General features: G+C 66.3%; 1 protein-coding gene and 1 long non-coding RNA gene across 17 annotated transcripts in view; one reads left to right on the top strand and one right to left on the bottom strand.

The window, feature by feature from the left end:
• The window catches only part of BEGAIN (brain enriched guanylate kinase associated), a 44,329-nt gene that overhangs the window by 19,381 nt on the left and 7,725 nt on the right, over positions 1–17,223 (top strand). For 5 of the 13 annotated variants that reach the window (XM_077910604.1, XM_077910613.1, XM_077910609.1 and 2 more), the window contains one exon: positions 17,055–17,216. In XM_077910604.1, coding sequence (XP_077766730.1) covers positions 17,055–17,216 — 162 coding nt within the window. Of the gene's footprint in view, positions 1–7,460; positions 8,545–13,438; positions 13,529–15,786; positions 16,017–17,054; positions 17,217–17,223 lie in introns of those variants that run through there. The other 8 variants (XM_077910601.1, XM_077910599.1, XM_077910603.1 and 5 more) reach the window with 5 other exon arrangements.
• LOC144321153 (uncharacterized) lies at positions 3,077–9,748 on the bottom strand. 4 transcript variants are annotated; one of them, XR_013386889.1, is made up of 5 exons: positions 7,742–9,748; positions 6,090–6,376; positions 5,516–5,623; positions 4,715–4,864; positions 3,077–3,412 (listed from the first exon to the last, which is right to left on the bottom strand). It is a non-coding gene; the product is annotated as an uncharacterized LOC144321153 (long non-coding RNA). The 4 variants fall into 4 exon arrangements; XR_013386887.1 differs by having other exon boundaries at positions 5,516–5,630; positions 7,742–9,747; XR_013386890.1 differs by having other exon boundaries at positions 6,060–6,143; positions 7,742–9,745.

The raw sequence follows: 17,223 nt of genomic DNA, 5'->3' as shown, positions 1-17,223 counted from the left end.
TAGCATCCAGAGGGCACCCCAAGACCAGCTTGGGGGGGGTCTGTCGGTGGTTCTCTTTCTCCTTGTCTAGCTCTCCATGCCCAGCCAAGGCTCTTGAGCACCCACCCCTGTGTGCTGGGCAGTGGGGACGCAGAGGACACAGGTGGGCAGGTGAGCCAGGTGGACAGGTGAGCCACCTGGGCAGGTCCACTGCCTGAGATGCTAAGGGGACCAGGCGTGGTTTTGCCAAATGGGCTGAGGGCTTCCCTGCGTCAAGTCCCAAAGGCTGGCGGCAGTAGCCAGGGCCTAGGCTTCTGGTGCTTTGGGCCACTTGGGCTTTCAGCTGAGGCAACATTTTGAAACTGGTGGGAATGGGGGTCCCATGGGGCCAGGACGTAGCATAGCATCCCAGAACTGGGGAGGGTCCCCTGGTGTCTTCTTCTCACCTCATTAGTGTTCTCAGAGCTGCCTCAGGGGTCTTTCCAGACCCTTCCTTCCCAGCCAGTGCGGGGGCTGCCCCTGTAGGGTTCCATCCTACAAATTTAGTGCCAGGGGTCTAGGACCAAGAGGCCCAGAGGAATGGTGGGGAAGTTGGTCAGCTGGGGTAGGTCATGGTGCTTGGGGTCCCACAGATCCAGTCTCTGGCCTCAGTTTCCTCATCTGTGAAGCAGATGTCCCAGTCACCTCCACTTTGCAGGGCTGTTTGGGAGGATGATGTGCCTCACCTGAGACCTGGCCCGTAGCAGGGGCCCAGGTGGGGGTTCGCTGTGGGGCATCTGAACCACACTGTGGTGGGTTCCCCAGGCAGGAGCAGATGCATTTGTGATCCAACTGGAGGGGTTTGGGGGTGTCCAGAGGAATAACCCTGTGCCCGGGCCCTGCCTCCTGCCACTGGAATGCAGTTTCTGTATATTGCAGGCCGGGCTGGGGATCTGAACTGATCCCCGCAGGGCAGGCCCTTTGCCCCACAAGGTACTTGCCATCCCACCCGCACTGTGGTGTCTGGAACCAAGCCTGGCCCGTGTGATGACTGAGCAAATGACCACATCACCTGGACCCCACCCCCCCGCCTTTGTGGCTCCCTTTGCAGCGGGTATACACTGGGCCCCCCTTGTCCTGGCCCCTCAGCCGACTCCCTCTGCTCACCACCCACCCCATACTGAAGTCCCCCTTCCCAGTCCCAAATAAGCTGTCGAGCCTTTCTGCCTTTGCCTGTGCCCCTGCCGTGCCCCTGCCTAGAACGCCCTTCCACCTGCCTTCTTGTCCAAGCGACAGACTCTTTGTTCTCCCAGACACCTTTTCTCTGTGGCTTTTGTACTCTCTTGCCCCTTGCCCCCCCGAGTGGAACCGTTCCCCTTCTGGTTGCCAACACCTGCCTCGGGCGCGGAGACCCAGTAAGACCCAGGCGAACCCCCAGAGCAGGCAGGGACGCGGGCCCATCAGTAGATCCTCCCAGGGATCCCAGGCCGGGGACTCTGGGTTGGGATTTCAGGGAGGGCTTCCTGGAAGTGGAGGGGGGGGCTGGAGGGCTCACGCCCCGAGCCTGAGCCACCCAGCGGCCCCACAAGTTCTTGCTTGAACCAAGGCTTGAAGAATGAATAGGAGTTTGCAAGGAGGACAGGCTGGAGAGACTTTCCAAGGGGCATAAGGGCCGAGGAGGCCTGAGGAAGCAGGGGTGCATTCTGGGAAATGGGTGAGGGGTGGGGCAGTCGGGTCCCAGGAGGGCCCCCGAGGGGAGCCCCTCCCAGCAGAGCCTGGGTGCGACCCCAGGATTTTTGCAGCCCTGGGCCCCCGGTACTGCTCCCCGCGGCTCTGGCCACCTGTCATCTGGCGTCCCGCGTACCCCTGCCCCTCGCTCAGCCGCGCCCCCCCCCCCCCACAGCCTGAGCAGATGTTCCTGTGACACTCGGGGGTATCAGGACGTCCAGAGTCCCGCCTCAGAGCAGCCGCTAATCCTCACATTAATCGGCTCCTCGGCTTCCCTCGCACGGGGTCCCCTCTGCCTTGGCTCCCGCTGTGGCCACTTTGTCTGCCGCAGGCCTTCGGGCAAGCCCTCTCCTCCGCGCCGGCTCCCGTCCCCTCTGTCGTGTAGGAAAGTGGGTCAGCCGCCGCAGGGACAGAGAAGGTGCCCAGGAAACCAGAGCTCTTCCCGCCATGCGGCCACCCCTCCCTCCCCCCAACTAGAATTTTTCAAAGTTGTGAACTGTGATGAGCATACACAAAAGGTAATAAATATCCGTGCGGTCGAGAGATGGAGTTCAGGAAGAGCCGGCACCCAGGGCACCCAGGGCACCCAGGGCACCCAGGTCGAGAAGACCAGGCCTGCCGCTGGCCCTCCAGGGGCGCCCCGGGACCCCCCAGTCACGGCTCCCTCCAGCTCCCCAGAGGCCTCTGCCAAGCGGATTGGGCCACCTAAGGGCACCCCTAACTGAGTCTTCTTTTGCCTGGCCTGGAACCTCACATACGTGGAAACTTCCAGCCTGTGCTTTGCAGGCCGGCCTTTTTTCATCAGAAACGTCTGTGTGCGTGTTTGGGGGGGCGGTCCACAGCTGGCGCTCTCGGGGAGCTGCACGTGTGAGTGACGTTACTGCCGCCCGTTTATTCGCTACTGGGGGAGTCGGGGCGGCTCCCTCCTGGGCCTCTGGCACGCGCTGCCGGACACCCCCGTGCAGGTGTTCTGGGGACCGCGCGCCGCCTCGCGGTGGGTACGCCCCGGAGCAGGAGGGCCCGTGGTCGGAAGGAGGGGAGGCCACACTCCGGAGGGCGCTTCTCCCAGTCAGGCCGGGGCCCTGGGAGGCCCCGTGTCTCCCCACAGCGTCCCCGCACTTGGCGTCGTCAGGGGGTGGCCGTGGTGCTATTTCTTGGGGTGGCGCTCATCGCTTGGCCCCGGATTACTGCCCATGGGGGGCTCCTCTTTTGTAAGTTCTGTACGTGTCTTCCCGCCAGGTCGTCCTCCTGGCTTGCGGGTGATCTTGGGCCAGGTCCTTGTCGCTTGCATGTGAGCGAATCAGCTCCCAGCGGCTGCTTGCTTCCCACCCTTTAAATGGTTCTCCGATGAACACAAGTTCTTACTTTTTTTGTTTTTTTTTTAGGATGTTATTTATTTATTCATGAGAGACACAGAGAGAAAGGCAGAGACACAGGCAGAGGGAGAAGCAGGCTCCATGCTGGGAGCCCAATGTGGGACTCGATCCTGGGACTCCGGGATCATGCCCCGAGCCTGAGCCACCCAGCGGCCCCACAAGTTCTTGCTTTTAATTCTGTTGAATGTGTCAGGCGTTTACTTTCTGCAAAGCTTTTTTGCACAGGGACACCCTGATGCTCGGGCCTGCACTCTTTGATCCGCTCACAGGACCCATCCTTGCTGTGGTTCTGCCCATGCCAGATGCTGTTCTCCAGGCTGGAGACACTGGGACAAGCCCAGCCTGACATCCTGGAGACAGAGACAGACGTCAGGTCGTGTCAGAAACGTCAAGTCCCACTGGCCTCCCCTCCCAGGACTCTCCCTGCACTGGCTCTCTCTGGCCATCTGACCTCCTTGCTGATCCTCAAACACATTGGATAGGCTCCTGCCCCGGGGCCTTTGCACAGGCTGCTCCTTTCTACCTGGAATGTTCTTCCCCAGATAGCACGTGCCTCCTGCCTTCCCTCTTTTCACATCTTTTTCCAACGTCACGGCGGTGGGGGTCTCCTGACCACTGTTTCCATTTATAATATTAACCCCCCACTGTGCCTCTTCTCTGCTTTGATTTCATCCGCCGCCCTGATCTGCCCCTGACTAGTGTTTTGTTTTATTTCTTTATCTTATTTATTATCTGTCTCCCCCACTGCGAACCCTTGTCCAGAACTAGCGCGTAGTAGGTGCTCAGTAAATGCGTTGAGTGAGACTGTACTGGGGCAGACAGTGAGGAAGGAGGGGTAGGACGGCCTCTCCCCACTGCTCACAGTGCCGGGGAGGGGGGCTTCTCCCCTCTGCGCCCCAGGAAGAGGAGTGTTGGGAGCACTAGTGCCCCCCACCCTACTCCCTGGCCCTCTGGGACTACTGTTGTGTTTTTTGTTTTGTTAATCACCCCCTGAGAGGCCTTCAGAGCTTCGAGGGCCTCTGGTGGAGGGACTTGGCCTCAAGTCAAGTTGGGGGCGGGGTGTCTTGCTGAGAGAGGAGCAGGGCGGGGGGACCAGCAGCAGGAGCCTGGGGACAGGTGGGTCCGTGGCTCTGGAGCCAGGGCTCGTCCTCACCTGGCGGCTGAGCCCCACCTTCCCGGTGTTCCCCTCCCTGAGGGATCACCACACTGGAGGGCCCCAGGGCGACCGAGGGCCCTGGGGAGACCGGCCAGAGGCAGGAAGGGGATGTGTGCGGATCTCGGGGGCCAGGAGAGCCACAGCCCCCCGAGCATCCTGGCAGCGCCCAGTTGGAGGGGTCCCGTCTGGGTCTGGACCAGATGGTGCAGCCCGCTCACCTGTGGGTGCCCACTACACCTGTCCCGAGGGACAAGCAGGCTCCCGGCACCCCCTCCAGCGTCCCCCCTCCTCAGGGCCCTGCCAGCACCCTTCCTGAAGCCCAGAGCCAGAGGCGAGCCGCTGACAGCTCCAGATCCCCACTGACCCCCCAGAAGCCCCAAACTTCTGTGTGGCATCCAGGTGACCGTTAGCCCCCCCGCACCCTCCCCCACTGGTCACTCTGAGGTGGCCTGTCCTGCCTCCCTCCACACCCCCCTCAGGGACCCCCTTCTCTCACCTAGGAGTCTCCACTGCCTTGGCCCCCTGGGTTGTCACTGTTGATTTAATTTGTTCATCGATCGCACACTTGACAAATATTTATTGAGCACCCACTGTTTGCTGGAGGCTGCCGTGGCCACGAGGATACAGCCGTGACAACAAAATCCCTCTAGTTAGGAGAGATGGAAAACTTTGTAAAATAAATATCACAGTGACCAGAACTATGGAGACCAAAAATGCCCCCCAAACGGGTGGGTGGGGGTTTTGGCAGCAGGGCCTGGGAGCCCCACGCCCCCCCCCCAAGGTGATACCTGAGTGCAGGGCTGAGCAGGTGAAGGGTCACCATGCCCATGTGCAGGGGGGCCGGGGGAAGAGCCCCAGGCAGAGGGAGCAGCAGGTCAAGGTGCAGAGGAGGGAGCTGACCCCCAGCAGAGTGAGGAGGGGGCTGGGGAGGCTCGGGGGGCAGATGGAGGCTCGGGGTGAGCGGGGGACCATGGCGTGGTCGGGTTTGTGTGCAGCGAGGGTGCAGAGCTGGGAGGCAGGGACCTGGAGAGTCGCGACGGCCGCTCTGACCGGGCAGTGGCCCTGGACGTGGGCGGAGGACCCTGGAGTATTTGGGAGGAGCGCGGACAGGGTCTCCTGACGGGTTGGGTGTGGAGTGCGAGGCAAGGTCGGGCACCCAGGACAACTCCTGGGTGTTGGGCCTGAGCAAAGGGTGGAGCCGCTGTCACCTGAGATGGGAGAGCTGCAGGGGGAGGGCAGGTTTGGGGACGCACAGGCCGCCATCTCACCCCCGGCCTGGGGTGGCCCTGCTGCACACCTGCTCTGGGCAGGCCCATCCTGGAGGGCATCGCCATTCCCTGGGCAGGACGGGCACGCAGTAGGTGCTCCGAGGGATGAAGGACCGTCTGGCATCGTGGTCTTGAACCTGCCAACTCAAGGAGAGGTTTCCTGGGGACTGTCCACCTGCTGAGATCCATCTGATGTGTCCAGGATTGCTGTTGGGGTTTCTGGTCCCTTCCCTCCAGACCGCCTTCTCTCCACCTCTTGTCTCCTCTACCTTACTGAGCAGGCACAGAGCAGGGACCTCCTTAAGTGGGGCCCCCAAGGCTCTCTGTCCCACTTGTAAACCTGACCCTAGAGGAGGAAGTCTTATGGGCTAATTCTTACTATGGTGTGAGTGACTACCTCATTTTGAGCCTCTCCCTTTGGGATTCAAGGCACTGCAAAGAGACCCTCTACAGAGACTGTTCCCTCTTCTCTTGCCCTGCCCTTCAAAGTCTCCTGTCCTCACAGCACCTCTGAGTCCCTACTCCTCTGCAAAGCCTCCCTGATGAAGTATGTGGTTAGGAAGGTAGATTCACCTGGGTTTGAATCCCAGCTCTGTCACTTACTGGCTGTGTGGCCTCGGGCGAGCTTCTGAACCGCTCTGATTCTCAGTTCTGCATCTGTAAAGTGGGCACAGGAACAGTAGCGGCTACATTAGAAGGTTGTTTCGAGGGTGACGCTGTTCCCATGGACCTCGGCACGTGCTTCACGCTCTGGCTGTTAACTGCCGGCCCCTCTGACGGTAGCTTCTCTCCCGTCCCTACGCTCGGCCGAGGCGGTGGGGCAGGGGGGACGGTCGGGAGCTCGCACTGGGGCAGCGGCGGGGCGTCCGTCTTGACGGAGTCGCCGCTCCCTGCGATGGCGAAGACGAGATGGGCGTCGGGTGACGGCAGCAGGACGTGGGGCCCGGTGTCCCGGGGTCCTCGGCCCCCCTTCCCACGCCCCTCGCGGCTGACAGGGGCAGGCGTTGTGCCTCTGTGTGCGCCGTCCTGGCGGGAGGGGGTGAGGGCCAGGGCTGGGGGACCTGCGGTGACGTTTGGAGGGGTCGCCCTGGCGAGAGGAGGCCATCCTGGTGGCCACCACTAGGCCGCTGGCCCTGACACAGGCCTCGCCCCCGGCCACGCCTCCTTTGTGTGCTGAGGGGCAGCGCCCGGCGCCCGGGGAGGTGAGGGTCCGGTGAGGACACGCGGGTGGCACACAGTGGGCCTCACCGGGGGACTGAGGACTGCCCGTGATCTCGGGGAGAAGTTTCTAGGAGGCCACAGTGGTCACAAGTGGGCTTTGATTACACATGGGAACCCGGAGCCCAGAAAGGCGGCTCCTTCCCGCCCAGGGCTAACGGGTTTGCCCCCGGGGCCTGCTCCTGTGGGCCTGGAGAGGAGCAGGGGTGCGGAGGGGAGGTGCAGCCGCAGGGCGGCCCGCCACGGGCCCAGCGCAGTGGGGCGTCGAGGCAGCGCAGCCTTGGGGCGGCTGCCCATACCCCCCGTGGCGTGGGGTCATTGATAAACCCCCCACAGCTCTGATAACCTTCCCGAGCCCCAGAATTCTAGAAGCCGAGCCCTCCGCCCACCCACTTACTGTGCCCGGCTGTCTGCAGCGGGAGCGGCCGCGGGGTGGACTTAGCGAGGCCTGCGTGGGGTCCTCGCGGGGCAGTCAGGACCCGATCCCAGGGTGCCCACCCGAGGCGCCGGCTCACTGTCTCTGGGGCCGGCGGCCGGTGCTGGGGGGTTAACAGGGCGCCCCTCGTCGCCTATGGGGTCAGATCAGCTCCGCGGCCCTTCCATCCAGCTGTCAGGCTGACTCCGGGTAGGGGGGGTTGTGGCCTGGGGCAGGGGAGGGGCCTGGGCCCAGGTGTGCGCAGCCCGCCTTCCAGGCCCCCCTAGAGCCCAGGCCAGCTGAGCCCAGTGTGGGGGAACGGGGCACTGGGCAGGGGTGTATGGGGGGCTTCTTACCGCGTGGATTCCCACCCCTCCGGAGGCGGCCTCCTTAGGGCTCCCCTTGCTGGCTCCCTGCCCAGGGACAGCCCCAAGCCCAAGCCCACCGCCGGTCCCCCCACTCTGCTGCCCTGAGGACCACACACTGGGCCTGCTCTCAGAGCCTTCTGCCTCCGGATCCCCGCATCCCGGCCAGCACCTAGTCCACCCTTCCCCCGGGCCTGGGCTCAGGTCAGCCCATCCTCGGGCCACAGCGTGCCCCTGCCAGGCCAGGACGTCCTCACCTCCGGACCTCTGAGAAGAGGTGCTAGTGGGAGGAGGAGGGCTCCGCTGTGCCCGTGGCTGCTGAGGAAGCAGGTCACTGAGCTCTGAGAAGGGACAGGCCAGAGTCAGGTGCATGCTGGTCCTGGTACACCTGGGAGTGAGGACAGACAGGCCTGAGCCAGGTGCATACCGGTCTTGGCACACCTGGGAGTGAGAACAGATAGGCCTGAGCCAGGTGCACACCGGTCTTGGCACACCTGGGAGTGAGGACGGACAGGCCCGAGCCAGGTGCACAGCGGTCCTGGCTCACCTGGGAGTGAGGACAGAGAGTGTTCCCATGGAGCAGAGAATGTGACAGTACCCAGAGGGTCAAGAGAAGGTTGTTCTCAGTGCGGGAGACGTAACTCTCCCTCTGCCCAGGAGAGAATGATCTGGAAGAGAGGGAGCGATGGGTGGCTCAGGAGCGAGGCGAGAGGAGCTGCGCCAGGCCTGGAGTGGGCGGAGGGCTGCCTGGCGGGTTGTGTGTAGTAACAGGCGGGCGTGCCGGGTGTCGGGGCAGATGCTGGTAGGTGGGTACACCTGCTGCTGACATCTGTGGAAGTTCCCTTGGGGCGGCTTCGTTTCCGCAGGGGAGAAGGAAGCGAGGTCATCAGCTGGGAGTGGGGCTGGGGGCGGAGGTGATAGGATTCCGGGTCACTCGATCAGTTGAGCAGAGAGTGAGGCCCGTCGCGCAGCTCTGTGATTTCCTGCTGTCCATGGGGAGGGGGCCGACCTCGAAGGGAGAGATGGGGAGAGGATGTGGCAAGTGGTGCACGGGGACAAGGTAGGTGGGGGGTGGATGGAGGGGTGTCCTGGCGGCAAGCTGGGGAGAGAACCGGGTGTCAGAAGTGGGATCACTGAATGGAGCTGGCCTCGGTGAAGGCAAGTGGGGTGTCCCTGTGGGTGTGGGAGCTGGGCCGGGTCCTCCCCTCTGCCCTGGGAGCGCAAGCCCTCCACAGCATCCCCCCCACTCCGTCATGGCTGCAGCAAGGGCTAGTCACGCATGTCCATGTGCCAGCCATGTGCTGGGGACCCGTGCTCTGTGCCCCTGACGGTCCCCTCTGCCAGCCGGCCTCCAGAGGCCAACACAGCATCTGTCCAGAGGCTTCTGTGGCCGGAAGGGGTCGACAGCTGTACACTGGGCATCGGGAAGCCTGGGTTTGGCTGGACTCAGAGGTGACACCTCAGGTCACGCGGCCACTCAGGGCCGAGGTCTTTCTCTGTAACCCAGGTCTGTTGGGACCAGCATGGACAGCAGTGACCTGCGGAGAGGGGGTACTGAGGGGACTCGGGGCTGGCGGCCAGCTCTGCCCCCACCAGAGCCCTGCTGTTTATCTCTGTTCCTCTTTGGGGGCAGAGTCCTCCGGCCCACCCGATGGGCCTTTCTTGAAAGGGCAGCTGGGAGCTCAGGGCCACTGTGCCATCCTGAAGCCATGGGCACCTCTAGCACATGGCCACCAGGCTGTGCGACCCTGAGGAGGAGGAGCAGACGCAGCTCCTGCTCCCACACGGCACCCCCTGCATTGTAAGACCAGGAAGCCAAGAGGGCTTCTGACCCAGCGGGACGTCTAGGGGGGCTTCCTGGAGGAGGGGACTAGAGTGAACCAAAGAGCTGGGAAGGGATGAGCTGAGCAGGAGGGGGCGAGCTCCCCCTCCTTGCAGCTGCTCTGTCCACTTGCCCGGGCCTGCCCAGCCCCCGAGGGCTCACTAGGCCTCGGGGTGGGGGGCAGGAGCAAGGCTGCAGCCACCCTATGATGAGGTGAGGCGGGTCAAGCAGGAGGGAGCAGCGGGACAGCCACAGCACCGGGGCCATGGGGAGGGCAGGAGCCACCATCCCACGGTGACCTCAGTCCCGGGGCCAGGAGAGAGCAGGACCCGGCAGGCGTTGGGTTCGAGGAGTCCCTCCACCTCCTAGCTGGAGCTGGCGACCCCTCCGGGCTGTGGGCCCCGGGTCAGCGCCGTGACAGCCCCCTGCCCCATGCACACGCACTGGCACACACGTGCCTACACGCTTGCGCACCACCTTCCCGTCGCCGTCGAGGGTGAGAGGAACAGAGGGAAGGGTGTTCTGTGCCAGGCAGGAGAGTGGTGGCCGCTGGACACGGACACAGGCTGCGCACATGACGGTCTCGGAGGCGGGAGGGGGACACCGAGGTCCTGAGGGGACTGTCTGTGGCTCCTGCCGTGGAGGGTCTGCGCGGGCCCCCCTGAGGGTTTCACACAGCCGTGCCCGGGGCTGGGGGCACCAAGGATGGCAGGAGACTATGGGAGGCTGGTCCACGGAGTCGCGGCCGGGTCCCCGGGATGAGGAGCCCGGGGGTGGGGGCAGGGCCAGGTGCCTGGAGAGAGCCGGGGAGATTGGCCCTGGCCAGGGGGCAGCAGGGACCAAGGCCCTGGGGTGGGGGAAGCCTGATGGCCAGGGGGAGCGAGGGAACCCCCACACCGGCAGGGGCAGGGCCATGGTGGTCCCGGGGACCAGGGGCTCCGGACGGACAGACGTGGGGGCATTTTGAGCGGGTGCTGTGGCTGGCCTTCCCCGTGCGCCCGGCTGCCGGGTGGGGAGGGATGGGGACGCGGGGGGCGCCCTGGCCCGGGATGCTCGGGGAGCCCACTCAGCCCCTGTAAGGCCGGGCCCTGCGCACAGCCGCTGGTTCCCCCCGCCGGGGGCCAGCTGGGGTGTTGGGGTCCCCGCCGCCGCCAGGCCCCGGGTGCGGAGGAGTTAACCCAGGGCAGGAGGGAGGGAGTGCGATCCTGGCAGAGGGGACACGGGGACAAAGTCACCAAGACGAGAAGCTGCCTGCAGCATGTGAGCAATGACAAGCAGTTTGGCGCTGCTGGAGCATGACTGTTGGGTGGGGCCTGAGCGCTCCCAGCCCAGGGGACGGCTGTCCTGGGGGGCAGGGGCGCGGGGACACAGGGGCCCTGGGACTCCTTCCACCAAGGCGCCCCGCCTTGTCGCCGCCGCACACACTCCCGCCCACCCCGCCGGGGCGCACCCGACCCAGTGACCCTGTCCACACTGCGCAGCAGGGAAGGCTTCCCTCCTAGCACCCCAGGGCTCCCGGAGCCCACGTGCCTCCCTCCCCGTGCCCAGCACGGCACGCGGTGCCACGGACATCAGGGGGACAGAGGGCACGCGGCCCCGGGTGGCCCTGAGTGACGTAGGAAGGGCACCAGGAGGCAGCCAAGGTCTGATGAGGAGAGGTTTGGAGACGGAGGGAAATTTCAGCCAGGAGGAACCAAGAAAGGCTTCCTGGAGGAGGTGGCATTTGAACAGAGCCTCGCAAGAAAAAAGAGGTTCTGGGGACTCAGAGAAGGAAGCGAGGATGTTCCCAGAAAAGGGGACAGCACGGACAGCTGCCTGGGGGGCCGGTGTGAGTGCGGCCGCACTTGGGGGACGAGACAGGGATGCAGAGGCCGTGGTCCTTTCCCGCAGGGAGCGGGGAGGGGGCCTGGTGTGCGGGGCTCAGGTGTGGCTGCGGGCCCCCCTCGGCCCCCGGCTAGGTCACGGCAGCCCCAGGTGGCCACACAGGTGCCATCCGCACCTGCCTGAAGGGGGAGATGGGCGGGAGAAGCGCCCCTTCACCTCCACGCCCTCGGGACCCCAGGTCCTGGCGGCTGGCCTGGCGGGGCTCCAGCCTAGTCCCTGGGGGGCGCTCAGACATCCCCTGTCACCCTGCCCCCCCCCCAGCTGCCCCACTAGGGCCCCGGTGCCTCCCAGGCCCATGTCCAGACACATGGGGCACCGCGTCCCCGAGGGGAGCCCGGGATCACCAAGGCCCCGGGGCTCAGGGCACATGGGCTGGGCCAGGTGTCCGTCCATCTGTCTGCCCAGCAGCCGCCAGGCCCTTCTGCCAGCAAGGGCGGGAAGGCAGCCTTGAGCGCCCAGCTAGGGGTGACACTGCATGGTCATCCCCGGGGCCGAGGCCCTGCTGACAGCCGGCGGCCGGCCAGCGGAGCCGAGGGAGAGGCCGTGAGTCCGTCCTCCGCTGTCTCCCCGCTCCAGCACCTCGGCAGGCACATGGGCGGGGGCGGCCCTCCCTGCCCCCTGCCCCCCCTTTCCACGGGGTCCCGGGGGGGGGGGGCGGCGGCCCCAGGAGGGGCCAGCACATCTGGATCTCATCCCATCCTCATCCCAGACTAGCTGTGTGATCTTGGGACGGTCGCTTAGCCTCTCGGGACTCTCGTTCTCTCATCTCTGGGACGGGGGCACCCCCAGCCTCAGGCTGGGAATGAGAATTTGTGTCAGGACAGGAGCGGGTCGTCGGCAGAAAATGCCCTGCGTGTGACCACAGGCGCCAGCCCTGCCCCTTCCCTGGGCCCCAGCCTCCCCCTCCTCTTCTGGAAACGCGCCTGCCAGGAGCCCCAGCCCCCCTCCGTGGGGGGGCCCTCTGGAGTGAGGACTGGCTGAGGGCCGGGGTGGGGACCCCACAGGCCTGGGGTTTGGAGCCCGGCCCGTCCTGCCCCTGCTCCGCTCACTCGGCAGCGTGGGGGTCGTTGGCCGAGGGTGGTCGCTGGGACGACCCGTCCACCCGGAGGCCCAGCCAGTGCCCTGCCCACCGCGCCCGGACTCGGGGACCCAGGGCCAAGGGCAGCCCATCTCACAGATGGGAAAACGGGGGCTCGCGGGAGTGGTGACCGCGTACAGCGCGGAGCCCGGGCCACAGCCCCCCCGCTCCCAGCTCGGCCGGCAAGTCAGCCCGTAAGGTCATTTTCTGGGGGGTTGTGTGTGCAAAGCTTGATCCTTAATACGTTCCCCCCCTGTTTTTTCATCACTATAGGCAATAGGACAAATCTAGGAAAGTACAGAAGAAAAATTTCAAATTACCCAGAACCCGCCACCCACCACGACAGCATTTCTTTCGCTGCCTTGCTTTTTGTGGCCGTCCGTCCACAGACATTTTTGAGTGGGATTACACGGCTCCATCAGAGGCCGCGTCTCTGAGCGTTGTTTGGAAGCCCATTGCGGGGGCTGCATCCTCTCATCAGGCTTTGGCTCTGGGGCCGGCGAGGCCAGCGGGGCGTCCTGGACACACTGCGGGGGGTGGGGGGACGTTTCCTGGTGTCCGCAGCAGGGTGGCACCAAAGAAGGGCAGGGCACACCTGGGTCCCCTCCCGCATCCATTCAGCCGATTCTGCTCCCCTCCGGCCCACCCACAGCCCGGCCACAGACACAAGGGGCCCCACTGTGAGAAGGGGTCCCCGGGAGGGTGAAGTGGGCCCTGCCCGGGACCCCTAGCCTTTGCCAGGTCCCTCAGCCCCCAGGACCCCCTCCCCTATCTAGACGCATGAGCCCTTCACAGCCTCCCAGCACAGGTGGGGCCTGACATCACTGTCCCTCCACGCCCTGTGCCCCCTAGGGGTCTCCGGCCACGGGGTCCTGCTGTGGGGACCCTACCCCCGTGACTCTTCTCTGAGGCTGAGACCTGCCTGCAGAGCCCCTGCCGCTGGTGGGACGCAGTGCCACCGCCAGGCTCCAGCCAGGGCTGGCAGGTGCACAGGCCGGGGTCCCCCCTCTGGTTCCTGCACCCGCACCCGCACCCTGACACCTTGCTGATGACCCGGGGATCCGCTGCCCAGTGTGGGGGCGGGCTCCACACCTCTCTGTGTCCGTGCCCACGGCGGCCCTGCGCGGCCCGCGCCCCCGTGCTGAGCGGCTCTGTCCTCTTCGCCCACAGGCTGCGCAGCCCCTGGGTGCCCTCGTGCCTCGGGCAGCCCCGCATCCTGCAGGGCCGACTGGCCAGGTCCTCGCCCTCGCTCTGGGACAGGTAACACACCTGGCGTCTCCCCACTTCCTTGGTGTCTCTGCGTCTGTCCCCAGACATCCCTCCCGTGTGTGCGTCCACTCACTCGAGCCAGATGGGGAAGGGTGTTGGGCCACCAGCACATCCCTGCCGCACCTCCTCGTGCCATCCGTCTCAGAGGCAAGGCTCTCAAGCCCCCACGGCCCGCACCCCCGGCCCTAGCCACAGGCTCCATCCTCGGGCTCCCGCGCCCGCCCCGGAGTGTCCAGGAGGGGCTCCTGGTGGAAGGCCGGAGGGGATCGCACCCGGGAGGGGCCCGCGCTCATGAGCTCATCGTTCTCCGTGAGGCGGGAAAGCACTTCTGGGGGCTTCCAGGGGCCAGGGAGGAACCGGGAAACACCCCGTCACCCACACACGCCCCGCCAGGTTAGGTGCACGTCCTCATTTAGTTCACCGAGACACAGGTCAAAGTGAAGGTGACTTCAGCGGGCGACGGTCTGAGAAGGGCGCCCTGAGCTCGCACCCTGACCCCTCCGCGGAGGGCGCGGCACGGCTGGTCTGGGCACCGAGGGCTTCCGCACCCTCCCCGTGCATCTGTCGAGGGGCTGTTTGCAGAGGCCAGGGCCTCCCCAGCACACTCCACACTCGTCGCTCCGACGGGGGAAGCCGAGGCCCCGGCCCCGAGCCGCCCCCTGGGATTCCCGTAGCCTGGAAGGCCCATGGCCACGTGGTACTTGCCCCTGGCATCGTCTCTCAGTGGTTCTGATGAGCCCCCAGCGCGGGCTCCCGTGTGGGTGCGCATGTCCCTGTTTCACGGACGGGGACACTGAGGCGGAGGCCAGGCAGGGCTCAGGTCGACGCCCTGGGGGGTGAGAGTGCTGGCAGGGATGGGGGTACCACCCAGGTGACCGCAGACCCCACGATGCCCAGCCCGGGACCCTCCTGGACCAGGTTGGGGAGGGGACAGGTCCAGAGCTTCTGAGTGGCTGATCTCTGGGACTTGGTGACCGGCTGTGAGGGGACAAGGGGCAAGGAGGCCCCATGGCCTCCCGGAGTCTGACTGGGGACGGAGGGTAGCTGTCCCTTGTTGGGGGTGGGGGAGGCAGAGGCCAGGGAGGGGTTAGCCTTGGAGGCACGGAGTGTGAGTGCCGTGGGCCATGGGCGGAGGGGCCGGCGGGTGGCTGGACATGGGGGGAGTGGACTGGAGATGCAAGCAGGTGGGGTGGGGGGCCCCATGTGTGGCTTGGGGGGGGCGGAAATTCAACCCGAGATGTGCGGGGAGGGAGGGGCCATGCAAACAGCGCCCTGATGGGCCTGGGCAAGGCCGAGGGGTGTGCAGGCAGGGATGGGGGGCTGTGGTGGGCTCCGGCCGCCGGCCTGGGCATCCACTCTGAAGGAGGGCTGCGGGGGGGGAGCCAGGGGCCGGGGTGCTGTGGGTGCCTCTGGTAGGTCCGGAAGGCCCCAGCTCGCCACAGCGGTTGCCAGGGCAGCGGGAGGCCTTGACCAGGTGCCCACCTCCCAGCCCTGCCGTGCGCTTGTCCCACCACAGAACCTGTTCCGTGTTCGCGTGGGTCTCCCTCCAGACTGAAGGCTCGACCGGGCGGGGGCCGCGCTGGCCCTGCTGGCTGCTGCAGGGCGGGGGGCAGGAAAGGCGGTCTGGCCTGGGGGGACGTGTGGCCGGTCACATCAGGAGTGGGCGGTCTGCATGGTGGCGGGGTGCGCGCTGTGGTTGCAGGTGGCTGGTCATGGTCTGGGAGGGAAGGTCACTGGCTCTGGGTGGCCACGCGAGTGGATGGGTGATGCTCTCACCTCTTCCCGAGGGTGCAGACCCCACCTGTGCCTTGTGACCGAGGGCTGTGGGTGGACCTGCAGCCCCCACGGGGGAGAAAGGCTGGGGGCCGAGGACCATCTGGGTGGGTCTGTAGCTGCAGGATGGGGCAGTCAGGCATGCTGCCTGGAGGAGGCGGCCAGACCTGCGTGGGCAGCCGTGGGCACAGCTGCAGGGCTCTCCTGGATGAACGCTCTGCATCCTCCCTGGAGACTGACCCTGGGGGGAACCTGCCCCCCCCTCCTGTAAGGTTCTCAAAACGTAGGCAACTTTTTAATTTTTATTTATTTAAAAAGATGTAGGCCTGGGCAGGAATCCAGGAATGTTTCATTGAGATCTGCTGGGTGTGCGCCCGTGGGAACGCGAGTGGCTTCCACACCGGGCCGGAGACTGCAGGAGACTGCCTGCCCCGGTCCCCTCACTCCGGTGTGGGCCTCGGAGGTGCTGAGAACACGGGCTCCTGCCCAGGGTCCCACGCCACACCTGGGCAGACTCCCAGCCCTGCCTGTCGCCAGGTTTTCAGCGTGACACCCTGGGACTCCCCTCCCACTCCCATGCGACAGTCTGGGGCGGGCACTGTGTACTCCCTCCTCCCTGGTCACAGCAAACTCACCAGAAATTACCATTCCAAAGGGCATTGGCCGCAGACCGTCCCCTGGGGGCGTCCACGTGTTCCGGCAAAAGGTGGGCTCACTTGCCCCCCCGGGGGGGACCGGGGCACCTCTCTGGGCAGAATTTTATTCCGAGTCTGGGCTTTGTGTCCACAGTGCAAGGTCGGGGCAGTCCCCTCTTTCCAGGGGGAAGCCAAGGCCGGAACGGATAGTGGGCAGCCTGGCGACCCAGGGCGGCCCCGCAGCAAGGCTGTGTCCCGCCCGCAGAGGCCCCGTCACCCCGGACGCCAGGCTGTCACTGCAGCCCAGGGGCTGGTGGGGGGAGTGCGCTGAACAGAGCTGGAATGTTGGCCCCACGCGAGCCTGGCACCCCGCATACGCGCCCGGTGCCGGGCACCCACCCGCACAGCCCCGGCCTGCGGGGACCCAGCCTGCTGGCCCCACGGTCAGGGGTGAGGCCTTGGGCCAGCAGCCGGGCGCGGCGCCTGGAGGGGCAACCGTGTGTTCGGGAGGGCGGCCCCCTGCCCTGGTGCCCGTGGCCCCCACAGGGGCTGTGGCCCGCCCGGGAGTTCCCGGCCACCGCGCTTGCCCCTCCTGCCTCCCGCCGCCGCGGGCCATTTCCTGGGGCCGGGCCCGCGGTCTGTGGGGAGACGGAGCCTCCAGAGCTGGGGCTGAGGCCCTGGAAGGCTTCCTGGGGGAGGCGGGACGTGAGCAGGCCGGGGCTGTGCACCCTCCCGAGCTGTGCGCAGCGGGGCCCCTGCGCCCGGGGCGCACGGGCACAGCCGACTGGGGGAGGGGAGGCCTGGCGGGCCGAGCGGCCCCGCCCCGCGGCTGCTGGACCCCGGCTCCCCCGCCGGGCCCCCCACCCGCCAGCGGCGCCCTCCGGAGGCCCCGAGCCCCCGAGGCCAGTTGCCTTAAGCCGTCCCCACCCCGCCAGGGCCTGCGCAGGGGTTTACAGGAGGCGGCGCCGGCGCGGGCGGAGGCGGGGGCGGGGGTGGGGGGCGCGCGTGCGGGCCGGCGTCGGGGCGCACCCAGGGCGCGGCTGGCCCCCTCGGGCTCGCCTCCCCGCGCTCAGCGCCGCGGCCCGGGCCGCCGCCGCGTGTCGTTGCAGCGCGCTGCAGGAGCAGAAGGGCGAGCTGCGCAAGCGGCTGTCCTACACCACGCACAAGCTCGAGAAGCTCGAGACCGAGTTCGACTCCACGCGCCACTACCTGGAGATCGAGCTGCGGCGCGCGCAGGAGGAGCTTGAGAAGGTCACCGAGAAGCTGCGCAGGTAGGGG

The sequence above is a fragment of the Canis aureus genome, chromosome 9, assembly GCF_053574225.1.
Source record: "Canis aureus isolate CA01 chromosome 9, VMU_Caureus_v.1.0, whole genome shotgun sequence".
In the NCBI taxonomy this organism is placed as follows: Eukaryota; Metazoa; Chordata; class Mammalia; order Carnivora; family Canidae; genus Canis; species Canis aureus.
The sequence above is the reverse complement of the archived record's forward strand: the minus strand, read 5'-3'. Positions and strand labels throughout refer to the sequence as shown.